The 17,710-nt window shown below is 42.8% G+C and overlaps 1 protein-coding gene across 1 annotated transcript in view; it reads left to right on the plus strand.

Moving 5' to 3' along the window:
• Oseg2 (intraflagellar transport protein Oseg2) overlaps positions 1–17,710 on the plus strand; it is a 560,852-nt gene that overhangs the window by 458,478 nt on the left and 84,664 nt on the right. The window contains exons 24-25 of the mRNA XM_071675913.1: positions 537–728; positions 903–1,020. Of these exons, the coding sequence (XP_071532014.1) occupies positions 537–728; positions 903–1,020 (310 nt within the window). The remainder of the gene's footprint in view (positions 1–536; positions 729–902; positions 1,021–17,710) is intronic.

The raw sequence follows: 17,710 nt of genomic DNA on the forward strand, positions 1-17,710 counted from the left end.
AAAGGCAGTAAGTATGAGTTATGTACATGTGTATATATACGTATATGTCTGTTTATGTATTTATATGTATACGTTGAAATGTATAGGTATTTATATGTGTGTATGTGGAGATGTACGTATATACATGTGTATGTGGGTGGGTATGGCCATCCTTTCGTCTGTTTCCATGCGCTACCTCGCTGACGTGGGAGACAGCGACAAAGTATGATTATAATAAAAAAAAAGATTCTTACCTGGTCATATGTATGGATGGTCATAAGTTGCTTAGGTTGCAAGTCAGTGAGCATCTATTTTGAATTGTTCTATGAGTGATTACTTGAAACTTCTCTTTTTTCAGGTGCCATCATGTTCTCTTATGTGTTCTTTCTTGGTCCTCTTATCCTGTATTTTATTCTTCTGAGTCATCTGCAGAACATATGACTATGCTTTCTTTTATTTATTTAACAATCTCTGGTATCATTATCATAGATACTGAAATTGATACTGAGAAAGGTGAAGTTATGTGAAGGTGTTATTATTACCTGGATCCCCAACAGGATAGCAACCAGTGGACTGAAGCTTTAAGAGTGTGTAAAGAATATCTTCCACACAAGCTTAATGCACTTCAGGATGAATATGATCGCACAGTATTGAGTCGGGGATCTCAAGACGCTCACACACTTATGAACCAAGCACGACAGTGGGAAGAATCTGGAGAATATGCTAGAGCTGTTGATTGCTATATGAAGGTTAGGCTGTATTGGCTTTTCACTTGTTTAAACAATATTCAAGCAGATACATACACAAAATATTTTACATGTTATGTTTGCACTTGATTGTGACCAATTTCCTGCCTGTGTTTATTGTAAACATGTACAGAGTATGTATATTTATTAAGCTAATGAACATTAAATGGGATTCAGGTCACCCTCAGCATGACTTCAGATGTAATGCTACTAGAAAAGGCTTGGAGTAAAGCTGGAGAACTAGCAGTCAAGTTTCTACCTCCTGAGAAAGCTGATGATGTGTCTCGGTTATTGGGTCAGTACTGTATATTTCGTTTAGTTTCAGTTAAACTTTCCTACTGCTATATTCATAAAGCATTTTTAGTGTCCCCTTCACATTTTCAAGTAGAAGTCCATGTTAATACCATTTTCATCATTGAGCAATGAAATTCATGGTAATTCTTTGTAATGCACTTTTACTAATGAATAATTTAAGTAGACATGCTAGAACTGGAGAGAGGCTGGTAAGTGAATTAGTTGATAAGGGGAGATGGTAATTAAGGTAATGATACTAATCATGTGCAGAGGAGGTGTTTTATGTGGAAGAATGAAAGGGTGCTTTTACCCATATCTTACAAAGCAACATAGTGCATAGCTTATGATTATGTAGAAACTTAATAGTTTAAAAGATTCTGTCCTCTGTACAACATTGTATATGAATACAGTAAACCCTCAGTTTAATGGACTATTAGGTGGGAGGGTGTCCATTAATGCCGAAAGTCCATTAAATCGAATCTGTCCTATATCTGTGCCACATTTAAGTTTACATGCTTTTTTTTATTTCCTCTATAATGGTAGGGTTTAGTATATGGTACGATATTTGGGTGGCGGGTACCCGGCAACATAGGAGTGCTCGCCGAGGCCAGCCATTGGGCAGTTGGAGGCATGTGAAAGGACACTTCTTTATAATAAGATGAGGACAGACTGCCTGCTTTCATTGCACCTCTTACATGGCTCAGTGAATAGGGTTTGAACCTACACGGAAAAATTCCAAGTTATCGCAAATCTGCTCATCTTCGGGAGTTGGGGTGCACCCAAGGAAATCACTTCGGATAGGGGAACCAATCTAGATAGCAAGGAGATGGAAGCTCTCCACAAAAAATGGGGAACCATGGCCCGCATCTACTCAGCCCACTTACCCCAGTCCTATGGACGCACTGAAGCAGCAGTTAAGGCAGCCAAACAAGTGTTGAGTGGCAACAAGGGTGTTGGTTGTAGCCTGCACAACAGCAAAGCAACTCAGGCTATGCTCCAATATCTCAACACCCTCTTAAGAGAGGGGGATAAGTCACCTGCACAGCTGGCAGCAGGAAGACAGTTGCGAAATGGTGTCCCAACGACCTGGTAACATTATCTGATAAACTTGCAGCGGAGAATTGCTCAGTGAAACAGGGAGTGGGCCATAGCAGAGAGCCAGGCTCATTTGCAGGGCGGCCCAGCAGGTGACACCGTTATGCTGCCCCATCTGTCCGTGGGCACCCCTGTCTGCATGCAGGATGTCACTTTGAAGGTATGGGACAGGTCGAGCATGGTAGTGAAGGTGAAGCCACATAAACAATACTCATTGAAGCTGGATGGCATTGGCTGCCTGTCTTTGTGAAACCACCGTCACCAATGCCCCTGGGTTTTGCCAATCCCCATGACACCTGTGGGTCAAGGGGAGTGCCCCCCAGCAGTGGCTTCGTCCCCAGTTGTGATGACACCCAGCCTCAGGCGGGGGCACCCTCACCATGGGAGACACTGATCTGCACACTTACAAGATTATGTTTGTGGTGGCTCCTGTACAACTGAACACACTAATTTATGTCATTTTCTGCTCACATGTAAAGGAGATGTATTGTTGCTAAGCAGTTATTAGTGTGTATATTTACCTTATGCCTTGTTGAATTTTAATATCACTTTTTTTTTTTTTTGTTTTTTGGTTTTAGTTTTGAATTTGTTGTAACAAAATGACACATTTAGTTACTAAAATCTCATGAGGGGGTTATAGGGTTTAGTGTGTGGCACAGTAGTTGGGCAGCAGGTATCTGGCAGCATGGGAACACAAACCAGGCACTGGCAGTTGGAGTTAGGGGTCAGAATGAGATAGAGGTGATGCCACCCCACCCTGGTGAAAGGACACTTCTTTATGATAAAGTGAGGACTCTCCTTTCATTTCACCTCTTACAATGATATGATGCCATTTTGCATAGTAGGAATTGTAAAATTATTTAATAAATAAAGGGACATTTCTGAAATAACACAAACACTCTTAACATGATGATCAATAGCTTGAGGCAGACTGAGACAGAAACAAAGCAACTCTTCCCCACAATACCAAAAATAATCGTGGCATGAAATGTTCATGGTGCAGTGTTTGAGACTTTGCCATTTCTTAAATGCTTTAGAATTATTGATTGATGTATCATATTGTTATTTGTCTGTTAAATCCAATATCCGTTATATCAGGGTACATTAAATTGAGGGTTAACTGTACAGGATTTTTATGAATGCTATTGTACATTTGACCAACTCCTTGTTGATTAATCGGAGTTAGGAAAGTTGGTGACTGAGTTTGGTAAAGTGTGTGAAATAAGAAAGTTGAGAGTAAATGTGAATAAGAGCAAGGTTAGATTCAGTAGAGTTGAGGGACAAGTTAATTGGGAGGTAAGTTTGAGTGGAGAAAAACTGGAGGAAGTGAAGTGATTTAGATCTCTTGGAGTGGACTTCGCAGTGGATGGAACCATGGAAATGGAAGTGAGTCACAGGGTGGTGGAGGGGGCGAAGGTTCTGGGAGCATTAAAGAATGTGTGGCAAGTAAGAACATTGTATCAGAGAGCAAAAAATGGGTATGTTTGAAGGAATAGTGGTTCCAACAATGCTATATGGTTGCAAGGCTTGGGCTATAGATATGGTTGTGTGGAAGAGTGTGGATGTGTTGGAAATGAAATGTTTCAGGACAATATGTGGTGTGAGGTGGTTTGATTGAGTAAGTAATGAAAGGATAAGAGAGATGTGCGGTAATAAAAAGAGTGTAGTTGAGAGAGCAGTAGAGGGTGTGTTAAAATGGTTTGGATATGTGGAGAGAATGAGTGAGGAAAGATTGATAAAGAGGATTTATGTGTCAGAGGTGGAGGGAAGAAGCGGGAGACCAAATTCAAGATGGAAGGATGGAGTGAAAAGATTTTGAGCACTCGGGGCCTTAACATACAGGAGGGTGAAAGGCATGCAAGGAATAGATTGAATTGGAATTATGTGGTGTAGTGGGGTCAACGTGCTGTCAATGGATTGAACCAGGGCATGTGAAGCGTCTAGGGTAAACCATGGAAGGGTCTGTGGTGCTTAGTTGTGGAAAGGGAGCTCTGGTTTCTGTGCTTTACACATAAGAGCTAGAGACTGAGGGTGAATGAATGCAGCCTTTTTTTTCTTTTCCTGCCACTACCTCGCTGGAGCAGGGGATGCTATGTCATGTGTGGTGGGTTGGTGACGGGAATGGATGAAGGTGGCAAATATGCATGTGTACATGTGTATATAAGTATATGTCTGTGTTTGTGTATGTACGTATAAGTTGAAATGTGTATGTATGTATGTGTGCGTGTGTGGGCATTTATGAATATACATGTGTATGTGGTTGGGTTGGGCCATTCCTCATCTGTTTCCTTGTGCAACCTCACTGCCGCAGGAGATGGTGATTATAATAAGTAAGTTATAAATATTTTTTATTATACTTTGTTGCTGTCTCCCGCATTAGCGAGGTAGCACAAGGAAACAGACAGAAGAATGGTACAACCCACCCACATACACATCCACATACATACACGTCCACACATGCACATATACATTCACGTACATTTTAACATATACATATATATATACATACACAGACATTAGCATATATACACATGTACTTGATTCATAATTGCTGCCTTTATTAATTCCCATCGCCACCCCACCACACATGAAACAGCATCCCCCTTCCCCTGCTAGGTAGTGCTAGGAAAGAACAAAAGGCCACACTCGTTCACACTCAGTCTCTTGATGTCAAGTGTAATGCACCAAAACCACAGCTCCCTTTCCACATCCACGCCCCATAAAACTTTCCATGGTTTACCCCAGATGCTTCACATGCCCTGGTTCAATCCATTGACGGCACATCGACCCCAGTATACCACATCATTCCAATTCACTCTATTCCTTGTGTGCCTTACACCCTCTTGAATGTTCAGGCCCTGATCGCTCAAAATCTTTTTCACTCCACCCTTCCACCTCCAATTGGTCTCCCACTTCTTGTTCCCTCCACCTCTGACACATATATCGTCTTTGTCTATCTTTCCCCACTCATTCTCTCCATGTGACCAAACCATTTCAATACACCCTCTTCTGCTCTCTCAACCACACTCTTCTTATTAACACACATCTCTATTACCAAACCATTTCAATGCACCCTCTTCTGCTCTCTCAACCACACTCTTCTTATTAACACACATCTCTATTACCCTTTCATTACTTACTCGGTCAAAACACCTCACACCACATATTGTCCTCAAACATATAATTTCCAACACATCAACCCACCTCCGCACAACCCTATCTATAGCTCATGCCTCGCAACTATATAACATTGTTGGAACCTCTATTCCTTCATACATACCCATTTTTGCTCTGCAAGATTACGTTCTCAACTTCCACACATTCTTCAATGCTCCCAGAATCTTTGCCCCCTCCCCCATCCTGTGACTCACTTCTGCTTCCATAGATCCATCAGCTGCTAAATCCACTCTAAGATATCTAAAAACTTCACTTCCTCCAGTTTTTCTCCATTCAGACTTACCTCCCAAATGACTTGTTCCTCCACTCTCCTGAAACTAATAACCTTGCTCTTATTCATATTTACTCTCAGCTTTCTTCTTTTACACACTTTAACATACTCAGTCACCAGCTTCTGCAGTTTCTCACCTGAATTAGCCACCAGCGCTATATCATCAGCGAACAACAACTAACTCACTTCCCAAGCCCTCTGATTGACAAAAGACTGCATACTAGCCCCTCTCTCCAAAACTCTTGCATTCACCTCCCTAACAAACCCATCCATAAACAGATTAAACAACCATGGAGACATCACTCACCCCTGCCGCAAACTGACATTCACTGGGAACCAATCACTCTCCCCTCTTCCTACTCATACGCATGCCTTACAGTCTCAAAAAAAACATTTCACTGCTTCTAGCAGCCTGCCTCCCACACCATATACTTTTAATACCTTCCTTAGAGCATCCCTAACAACTCTGTCATATATTTATATTTATTTACTTTACTTTGTCACTGTCTCCAGCGTTAGCGAGGTAGTGCAAAGAAACAGACGAAAGAAAGGCCCAACCCACCCACATACACATGTATATACATACACGTCCACACACGCAGATATACATACTTATACATCTCAACTTATGCATATATATATATATATATATATATATATATATATATATATATATATATATATATATATATTTTTTTTTTTTTTTTGCTTTGTCGCTGTCTCCCGCGTTTGCGAGGTAGCGCAAGGAAACAGACGAAAGAAATGGCCCAACCCACCCCCATACACATGTATATACATACGTCCACACACGCAAATGTACATACCTACACAGCTTTCCATGGTTTACCCCAGACGCTTCACATGCCCTGATTCAATCCACTGACAGCACGTCAACCCCGGTATACCACATCGCTCCAATTCACTCTATTCCTTGCCCTCCTTTCACCCTCCTGCATGTTCAGGCCCCGATCACACAAAATCTTTTTCACTCCATCTTTCCACCTCCAATTTGGTCTCCCTCTTCTCCTCGTTCCCTCCACCTCCGACACATATATCCTCTTGGTCAATCTTTCCTCACTCATTCTCTCCATGTGCCCAAACCATTTCAAAGCACCCTCTTCTGCTCTCTCAACCACGCTCTTTTTATTTCCACACATCTCTCTTACCCTTACGTTACTTACTCGATCAAACCACCTCACACCACACATTGCCCTCAAACATCTCATTTCCAGCACATCCATCCTCCTGCGCACCACTCTATCCATAGCCCACGCCTCGCAACCATACAACATTGTTGGAACCACTATTCCTTCAAACATACCCATTTTTGCTTTCCGAGATAATGTTCTCGACTTCCACACATTCTTCAAGGCTCCCAGAATTTTCGCCCCCTCCCCCACCCTATGATTCACTTCCGCTTCCATGGTTCCATCCGCTGCCAGATCCACTCCCAGATATCTAAAACACTTCACTTCCTCCAGTTTTTCTCCATTCAAACTCACCTCCCAATTGACTTGACCCTCAACCCTACTGTACCTAATAACCTTGCTCTTATTCACATTTACTCTTAACTTTCTTCTTTCACACACTTTACCAAACTCAGTCACCAGCTTCTGCAGTTTCTCACATGAATCAGCCACCAGCGCTGTATCATCAGCGAACAACAACTGACTCACTTCCCAAGCTCTCTCATCCCCAACAGACTTCATACTTGCCCCTCTTTCCAAAACTCTTGCATTCACCTCCCTAACAACCCCATCCATAAACAAATTAAACAACCATGGAGACATCACACACCCCTGCCGCAAACCTACATTCACTGAGAACCAATCACTTTCCTCTCTTCCTACACGTACACATGCCTTACATCCTCAATAAAAACTTTTCACTGCTTCTAACAACTTGGGGTTGTTAGGGAGGTGACTGCAAGAGTTTTGGAAAGAGGGGCAAGTATGCAGTCTCTTGTGGATGAGAGAGCTTGGGAAGTGAGTCAGTTGTTGTTCGCTGATGATACAGTGCTGGTGGCTGATTCATGTGAGAAACTGCAGAAGCTGGTGAATGAGTTTGATAAAGTGTGTGAAAGAAGAAAGTTAAGAGTAAATGTGAATAAGAGCAAGGTTATTAGGTACAGTAGGGTTGAGGGTCAAGTCAATTGGGAGGTAAGTTTGAATTGAGAAAAACTGGAGGAAGTAAAGTGTTTTAGATATCTGGGAGTGGATCTGGCAGCGGATGGAACCATGAAAGCGGAAGTGAATCATAGGGTGGGGGAGGGGGCGAAAATCCTGGGAGCCTTGAAGAATGTTTGGAAGTCGAGAACATTATCTCGGAAAGCAAAAATGGGTATGTTTGAAGGAACAGTGGTTCCAACAATGTTGTATGGTTGCGAGGCGTGTGCTATAGAAAGAGTTCTGCACAGGAGGGTGGATGTGCTGGAAATGAGATGTTTGAGGACAATATGTGGTGTGAGGTGGTTTGATTGAGTAAGTAATGTAAGGGTAAGAGAGATGAGTGGAAATAAAAAGAGTGTGGTTGAGAGAGCAGAAGAGGGTGTTTTCAAATGCTTTGGGCACATGGAGAGAATGAATGAGGAAAGATTGACCAAGAGAATATATGTGTCGGAGGTGGAGGGAATGAGGAGAAGTGGGAGACCAAATTGGAGGTGGAAAGATGGAGTGAAAAAGATTTTGTGATCGGGGCCTGAACATGCAGGAGGGTGAAAGGCGGGCAAGGAATAGAGTGAATTGGATCGATGTGGTATACCAGGGTTGACGTGCTGTCAATGGATTGAATCAGGGCATGTGAAGCATCTGGGGTAAACCATGGAAAGCTGTGTAGGTATGTATATTTGGGTGTGTGGACGTATGTATATACATGTGTATGGGGGTGGGTTGGGCCATTTCTTTCGTCTGTTTCCTTGCGCTACCTCGCAGACGCGGGAGACAGCGAAAAAAAAGAAAAAAAAAATATATATATATATTTTCCCTGGGGATAGGGGAGAAAGAATACTTCCCACGTATTCCCTGCGTGTCATAGAAGGCGACTAAAAGGGAAGGGAGCGGGGGGCTGGAAATCCTCCCCTCTCAGTTTTTTTTTTCAATTTTCCAAAAGAAGGAACAGAGAAGGGGGCCAGGTGAGGATGTTCCCTCAAAGGTCCAGTCCTCTGTTCTTAACGCTACCTTGCTAACGCGGGAAATGGCGAATAGTATAAAAAAAAAGAAAAAAAAATATATATATATATATATATATATATATATATATATATATATATATATATATATATATATATATATATATATATATATTGGGAGGTAAGTTTGAATGGAGAAAAAGTGGAGAAAGTAAAGTGTTTTAGATATCTGGGAGTAGATCTGGCAGCGGATAGAACCATGGAAGCGGAAGTAAATCATAGGGTTGGGGAGGGGGCGAAAATCCTGGGAACCTTGAAGAATGTGTGGAAGTCGAGAACATTATCTCGGAAAGCAAAAATGTTTATGTTTGAAGGAATAGTGGTTCCAACAATGTTGTATGGTTGCGAGGCGTGGGCTATGGATAGAGTGGTGCGCAGGAGGATGGATGTGCTGGAAATGAGATGTTTGAGGACAATGTGTGGTGTGAGGTGGTTTGATCGAGTAAGTAATGTAAGGGTGAGAGAGATGTGTGGAAATAAAAAGAGCGTGGTTGAGAGAGCAGAAGAGGGTGCTTTGAAATGGTTTGGGCACATGGAGAGAATGAGTGAGGAAAGATTGACCAAGAGGATATATGTGTCGGAGGTGGAGGGAACGAGGAGAAGAGGGAGACCAAATTGGAGGTGGAAAGATGGAGTGAAAAAGATTTTGTGTGATCGGGGCCTGAACATGCAGGAGGGTGAAAGGCGGGCAAGGAATAGAGTGAATTGGATCAATGTGGTATACCGGGGTTGACGTGCAGTCAGTGGATTGAATCAGGGCATGTGAAGCGTCTGGGGTAAACCATGGAAAGCTGTGTGGGGCCTGGATGTGGAAAGGGAGCTGTGGTTTCGGGCATTATTGCATGACAGCTAGAGACTGAGTATGAATGAATGGGGCCTTTGTTGTCTTTTCCTAGTGCTACCTCGCACACATGAGGGGGGAGGGGGATGGTATTCCATGTGTGGCGAGGTGGCGATGGGAATGAATGGGGGCAGACAGTGTGAATTGTGTGCATGGGTATATATGTATGTGTCTGTGTGTGTATATATATGTGTACATTGAGATGTATAGGTATGTATATTTGCGTGTGTGGACGTGTATGTATATACATTGTGTATAGGGGTGGGTTGGGCCATTTCTTTCGTCTGTTTCCTTGCGCTACCTCACAAATGCGGGAGACAGCAACAAACCAAAATAAAATAAAATATATATATATATATATATATATATATATATATATATATATATATATATTTTTTATATTTTTATTATACTTTGTCGCTGTCTCCCGCGTTTGCGAGGTAGCGCAAGGAAACAGACGAAAGAAATGGCCCAACCCCCCCCATACACATGTATATACATACGTCCACACACGCAAATATACATACCTACACAGCTTTCCATGGTTTACCCCAGACGCTTCACATGCCCTGCTTCAATCCACTGACAGCACGTCAACCCCGGTATACCACATCGCTCCAATTCACTCTATTCCTTGCTCTCCTTTCACCCTCCTGCATGCTCAGGCCCCGATCACACAAAATCTTTTTCACTCCATCTTTCCACCTCCAATTTGGTCTCCCTCTTCTCCTTGTTCCCTCCACCTCCGACACATATATCCTCTTGGTCAATCTTTCCTCACTCATCCTCTCCATGTGCCCAAACCACTTCAAAACACCCTCTTCTTTTTATTTCCACACATCTCTCTTACCCTTACGTTACTCACTCGATCAAACCACCTCACACCACACATTGTCCTCAAACATCTCATTTCCAGCACATCCATCCTCCTGCGCACAACTCTATCCATAGCCCACGCCTCGCAACCATACAACATTGTTGGAACCACTATTCCTTCAAACATACCCATTTTTACTTTCCGAGATAATGTTCTCGACTTCCACACATTCTTCAAGGCCCCCAGGATTTTCGCCCCCTCCCCCACCCTATGATCCACTTCCGCTTCCATGGTTCCATCCGCTGCCAGATCCACTCCCAGATATCTAAAACACTTCACTTCCTCCAGTTTTTCTCCATTCAAACTCACCTTCATGCTATTCGCCATTTCTGCGTTAGTGAGGTAGCATTAAGAAAAGATGACTGAGCCTTTGAGGGAAATCCTCACTTGGCCCCCTTCTCTGTTCCTTCTTTTGGAAAATTAAAAATGAGAGGGGAGGATTTCCAGCCCTCACTCCCTTCCCTTTTAGTTGCCTTCTACGACACACACACACACACACATATATATATGGGGAGGTGATAACAAGTAGTGGTGATGTGAGGAGATGGAGTGAGTATTTTGAAGGTTTGTTGAATGTGTTTGATGATAGAGTGGCAGATATAGGGTGTTTTGGTCGAGGTGGTGTGCAAAGTGAGAGGGTTAGGGAATATGATTTGGTAAACAGAGAAGAGGTAGTAAAAGCTTTGCGGAAGATGAAAGCTGGAAAGGCAGCAGGTTTGGATGGTACTGCAGTGGAATTTATTAAAAAAGGGGGTGACTGTATTATTGACTGGTTGGTAAGGTTATTTAATGTATGGATGACTCATGGTGAGGTGCCTGAGGATTGGCGGAATGCGTGCATAGTGCCATTGTACAGAGGCAAAGGGGAGAAGAGTGAGTGCGCAAATTACAGAGGTATAAGTTTGTTGAGTATTCCTGGGAAATTATATGGGAGGGTATTGATTGAGAGGGTGAAGGCATGTACAGAGCCTCAGATTGGGGAAGAGCAGTGTGGTTTCATAAGTGTGTGTGGTTTCATTTCATTTGTCTGTAGCATTTATGGATCTGGAGAAGGCATATGATAGAGTTCATAGAGATGCTCTGTGGAAGGTACTAAGAATATATGGTGTGGGAGGCAAGTTGTTAGAAGCAGTGAAAAGTTTTTATTGAGGATGTAAGGCATGTGTACGTGTAGGAAGAGAGGAAAGTGATTGGTTCTCAGTGAATGTAGGTTTGCGGCAGGGGTGTGTGATGTTTCCATGGTTGTTTAATTTGTTTGTGGATGGGGTTGTTAGGGAGGTGAATTCAAGAGTTTCGGAAAGAGGGGCAAGTATGAAGTCTGTTGGGGATGAGAGAGCTTGGGAAGTGAGTCAGTTGTTGTTCGCTGATGATACAGCGCTGGTGGCTGATTCATGTGAGAAACTGCAGAAGCTGGTGACTGAGTTTGGTAAAGTGTGTGAAAGAAGAAAGTTAAGAGTAAATGTGAATAAGAGCAAGGTTATTAGGTACAGTAGGGTTGAGGGTCAAGTCAGTTGGGAGGTAAGTTTGAATGGAGAAAAACTGGAGGAAGTAAAGTGTTTTAGATATCTAAAAGAGGATATATGTGTTGGAGCTGGAGGGAATGAGGAGAAGTGGGAGACCAAATTGGAGGTGGAAAGATGGAGTGAAAAAGATTTTGAGTATCGGGGCCTGAACATGCAGGAGGGTGAAAGGCGGGCAAGGAACAGAGTGAATTGGATCGATGTGGTATACCGGGGTTGACGTGCAGTCAGTGGATTGAATCAGGGCATGTGAAGCGTCTGGGGTAAACCATGGAAAGCTGTGTGGGGCCTGGATGTGGAAAGGGAGCTGTGGCTTCGGGCATTATTGCATGACAGCTAGAGACTGAGTGTGAACGAATGGGGCCTTTGTTGTCTTTTCCTAGCGCTACCTCGCACACATGAGGGGGATGGGGATGGTATTCCATGTGTGGCAAGGTGGCGATGGGAATGAATAAAGGCAGACAGTGTGAACTGTGTGCATGGGTATATATGTATGTGTCTGTGTGTGTATATATATGTGTACATTGAGATGTATAGGTATGTATATTTGCATGTGTGGACGTGTATGTATATACATGTGTATGGGGGTGGGTTGGGCCATTTCTTTCGTCTGTTTCCTTGCGCTACCTCGCAAATGCGGGAGACAGCGACAAAGCAAAATAAAAAATAATACATATGTATATGTATGAAAGTAGGAGAGATGGTCAGAGAGCGTTATTCGATCATGTATTAATTGATAGGCACGCAAAAGAGAGACTTTTGCATGTTAAGGTGCTGAGAGGTGCAACTGGAGGGATGTCTGATCATTATCTTATGGAGGCGAAGGTGAAGATTTGTAGAGGTTTTCAGAAAAGAAGAGAGAATGTTGGGGTGAAGAGAGTGGTGAGAGTGAGTGAGCTTGGGAAGGAGACTTGTGTGAGGAACTACCAGGAGAGACTGAGGACAGAATGGAAAAAGGTGAGAACAAAGGACGTAAGGGCAGAGGGGGAGGAATGGGATGTATTTAGGGAAACAGTGATGCCTTGTGCAAAAGATGCTTGTGGCATGAGAAGCATTGGAGGTGGGCAGATTAGAAAGGGTAGTGAGTGGTGGGATGAAGTAAAATTATTAGTGAAAGAGGAGAGAGAGGCATTTGGACAATTTTTGCAGGGAAATAAAGCAAATGACTGGGAGATGTATAAAAGAGAGAGGCAGGAGGTCAAGAGAAAGGTGCAAGAGGTGAAAAAGAGGTCAAATGAGAGTTGGGGTGAGAGAGTATCATTAAATTTTAGGGAGGATAAAAAGATGTTTTGAAAGGAGGTAAATAAAGTGTGCAAGACAAAGGAACAAATGGGAACATCAATGAAGGGGGCTAATGGGGAGGTGATAACAAGTAGTGGTGATGTGAGAAGATGGAGTGAGTATTTTGAAGGTTTGTTGAATGTGTTTGAAGATAGAGTGGCAGATATAGGGTGTTTTGGTCAAGGTGATGTGCAAAGTAAGAGGGTTAGGGAGAATGATTTGGTAAACAGAGAAGAGGTAGTAAAAGCTATGCGGAAGATGAAAGCCGGCTAAGCAGTGGGTTTTGATGGTATTGCAGTTGAATTTACCAAAAAATGGTGTGACTGTGTTGTTGATTGGTTGGTAAGGTTATTTAATGTATATATGACTCATAATGAGGTGCCTGATGGTTGGCGGAATTCTTGCATAGTGCCATTGTACAAAGGCAAGCGGGATAAAGGTGAATGCACAAATTACAAATTCATATTTATCTATCATACTTTGTCGCTGTCTCCCGCCTTAGCAAGGTAGCGCAAGGAAACAGATGAAAGAATAGCCCAACCCACCCACATACACATGTATATAAATACACATCCACACATGCATATATACATACCTGTACATCTCAACATATACATATATATACACACACAGACATATACATACATACACATGTACATAATTCATACTGTCTGCCCTTATTCGTTCCTGTCGCCACCCTGCCACATATGAAATGACAATCCCGTCTCTCCGCACGTGCACTAGGTAGCGCTCGGAAAAGACAACAAAGGCCACATTCGTTCGCACTCAGTCTCTAGCTGTCATGTATAATGCACCGAAACCACAGCTCTCTTTCCACATCCAGGCCCCACAAAACTTTTCATGGTTTACCCCAGACGCTTCACATGCCCTGGTTCAATAAATTTACAGCGCATCGACCCCGGTATATAACATTGTTCTAATTCACTCTATTCCTTGCATGCCTTTCGCCCTCATGCATGTTCAGGCCCTGATCACTCAAAATCTTTTTCACTCCATCTTTCCACCTCCAATTCGGTCTCCCAATTCTCCTCGTTCCCTCCACCTCTGACACATATATCCTCTTTGTCAATCTTTCCTCACTCATTCTCTCCATGTGACCAAACAATTACAAAACACCCTCTTCTGCTCTCTCGACCACACTCTTTTTATTACCACACATCTCTCTTACCCTTTCATTACTTACTCGATCAAACCACCTCACATCACATATTGTCCTCAAACATCTCATTTCCAGCACATCCACCCTCCTCCACACAACTCTATCTTTAGCCCATGTCTTGCAACCATATAACATTGTTGGAACCACTATTCCTTCAAACATACCCATTTTTGCTTTCCAAGATAACCTTCTCGACTTCCACACATACTTCAACGCACCCAGAAGTTTCGACCCCTCCCCCACCCTATGATTCACTTCCGCTTCCATGGTTCCATCTGCTGCCAAATCCACTCCCAGCTTTCTAAAACACTTCACTTCCTCCAGTTTTTCTCTATTCAAACTTACCTCCCAACTGATTTGTCCCTCAACCCTACTGCACCTAATAACCTTGCTCTTATTCACATTTACTCTCAACTTTCTTCTTTCACACACTTTACCAAACTCAGTCACCAGCTTTTGCAGTTTCTCACCTAAATCAGCCACCAGCACTGTGTTATCAGCAAACAACAACTGACTCACTTCCTAAGCCCTCTCATCCACAACAGACTGCATACTTGCCCTTCTTTCCAAAACTCGTGCATTCACCTCCCTAACAACCCCATCCATAAACAAATTAAACAACCATGGAGACATCACGCACCCCTGCCGCAAACCAACATTTACTGAGAACCAATCACTTTCCTCTCTTCCTACATGTACACATGCCGTACATCCTCGATAAAAACTTTTCACTGCTTCTAACAAGTTGCCTCCCTCATCATATATTCTTAATACCTTCCACAGAGCATCTCTATCAATTCTATCATATGCCTTCTCTAGATCCATAAATGCTACATACAAATCCATTTGCTTTTCTAAGTATTTCTCACATACATTCTTCAAAGCAAACACCTGATCCACACATCCTCTACTACTTCTGAAACCACACTGCTCTTCCCCAATCTGATGCTCTGTACATGCCTTCACCCTCTCAATCAATACCCTCCCATATAATTTTTCCAGGAATACTCAACAAACTTATACCTCTGTAATTTGAGCACTCACTCTTATCCCCTTTGCCTTTGTACAATGGCACTATGCACGCATTCCACCAATCCTCAGGCTCCTCACCATGAGTCATACATACATTAAATAACCTAACTAACCAGTCAACAATACAGTCACCCCCTTTTTTAATAGATTCCACTGCAATACCATCCAAACCTGCTGCCTTACCAGCTTTCATCTTCCGCAAAGCTTTTACTACCTCTTCTCTGTTTACCAAATCATTTTCCCAACCCTCTCACTTTGCACACCACCTCGACCAAAACACCCTATATCTGCCACTCTATCATCAAACACATTCAACAAACCTTCAAAATACTCACTCCATCTCCTTCTCACATCACCACTACTTGTTATCACCTCCCTATTAGCGCCCTTCACTGAAGTTCCCATTTGCTCCCTTGTCTTACGCACTTTATTTACCTCCTTCCAGAACATCTTTTTATTCTCCCTAAAATTTAATGATACTCTCTCACCCCAACTCTCATTTGCCCTCTTTTTCACCTCTTGCACCTTTCTCTTGACCTGTCTCTTTCTTTTATACATCTCCCACTCAATTGCATTTTTTCCCTGCAAAAATCGTCCAAATGCCTCTCTCTTCTATTTCACTAATAATCTTACTTCTTCATCCCACCACTCACTACCCTTTCTAATCAACCCACCTCCCACGCTTCTCATGCCACAAGCATCTTTTGAGCACTCCATCACTGATTCCTTAAATACATCCCATTCCTCCCCCACTCCCCTTACTTCCATTGTTCTCACCTTTTTCCATTCTGTACTCAGTCTCTCCTGGTACTTTCTCACACAAGTCTCCTTCCCAAGCTCACTTACTCTCACCACCCTCTTCACCCCAACATTCACTCTTCTTTTCTGAAAACCCATACAAATCTTCACCTTAGCCTCCACAAGATAATGATCAGACATCCCTCCAGTTGCACCTCTCAGCACATTAACATCCAAAAGTCTCTCTTTCACGCGCCTGTCAATTAACACATAATCCAATAACGCTCTCTGGCCATCTCTCCTACTTACATACGTATACTTATGTATATTTCGCTTTTTAAACCAGGTATTCCCAATCACCAGTCCTTTTTCAGCACACAAAACTACAAGCTCTTCACCATTTCCATTTACAACACTGAACACCCCATGTATACCAATTATACCCTCAACTGCCACATTACTCACCTTTGCATTCAAATCACCCATCACTATAACCTGGTCCTGTGCATCAAAACCACTAACACACTCACTCAGCTGCTCCCAAAACTCTTGCCTCTCATGATCTTTCTTCTCATGCCCAGGTGCATATGCACCAATAATCACCCATCTCTCTCCATCAACTTTCAGTTTTACCCATATTAATCGAGAATTTACTTTCTTACATTCAATCACATACTCCCAAAACTCCTGTTTCAGGAGTACTGCAACTCCTTCCCTTGCTCTTGTCCTCTCACTAACCCCTGACTTTACTCCCAAGACATTCCCAAACCACTCTTCCCCTTTACCCTTGAGCTTCGTTTCACTGAGAGCCGAAACATCCAGGTTCCTTTCCTCAAACATACTACCTATCTCTCCTTTTTTCACATCTTGGTTACATCCACAGACATTTAGACACTCCAATCTGAGTCTATGAGGAGGATGAGCACTCTCTGCGTGACTCCTTCTGTTTCCCATTTTTAGAAAGTTAAAATACAAGGAGGGGAGGGTTTCTGGCCCCCCCACTCCCGTCCCCTTTAGTTGCCTTCTATGACATGTGAGGAATGCGTGGGAATGAGAGTTGGGGTGAGAGAGTATTATTAAATTTTAGTGAGAATAATAGATGGTTTTGGAAGGAGGTAAATAAAGTGTGTAAGACGAGAGCAAATGGGAACATCGGTGAAGGGGGCTAATGGGGAGGTAATAACAAGTAGTGATGAAGTGAGGAGATGGAGAGAAAATTTTAAGGTTTGTTGAATGTGTTTGATGATAGAGTTGCAGGTATAGGGTGTTTTGGTCAGGATGGAGTGCAAAGCGAGAGGGTCAGGGAGAATGGTTTGGTAAGCAGAGAAGATGAAAGCCAGCATGGCGGCAGGTTTGGATGGTATTGCAGTGGAATTTACTAAAAAAGGGGGTGACTCTGTTATTAATTGGTTGGTAAGGATATTCAATGTATGTATGGATCATGGTGAAATGGCTGAGGATTGGCAGAATGCATGCACAGTGATATTGTAAA

This window comes from Panulirus ornatus, chromosome 21, assembly GCF_036320965.1.
Source record: "Panulirus ornatus isolate Po-2019 chromosome 21, ASM3632096v1, whole genome shotgun sequence".
Taxonomy (NCBI): domain Eukaryota; kingdom Metazoa; phylum Arthropoda; class Malacostraca; order Decapoda; family Palinuridae; genus Panulirus; species Panulirus ornatus.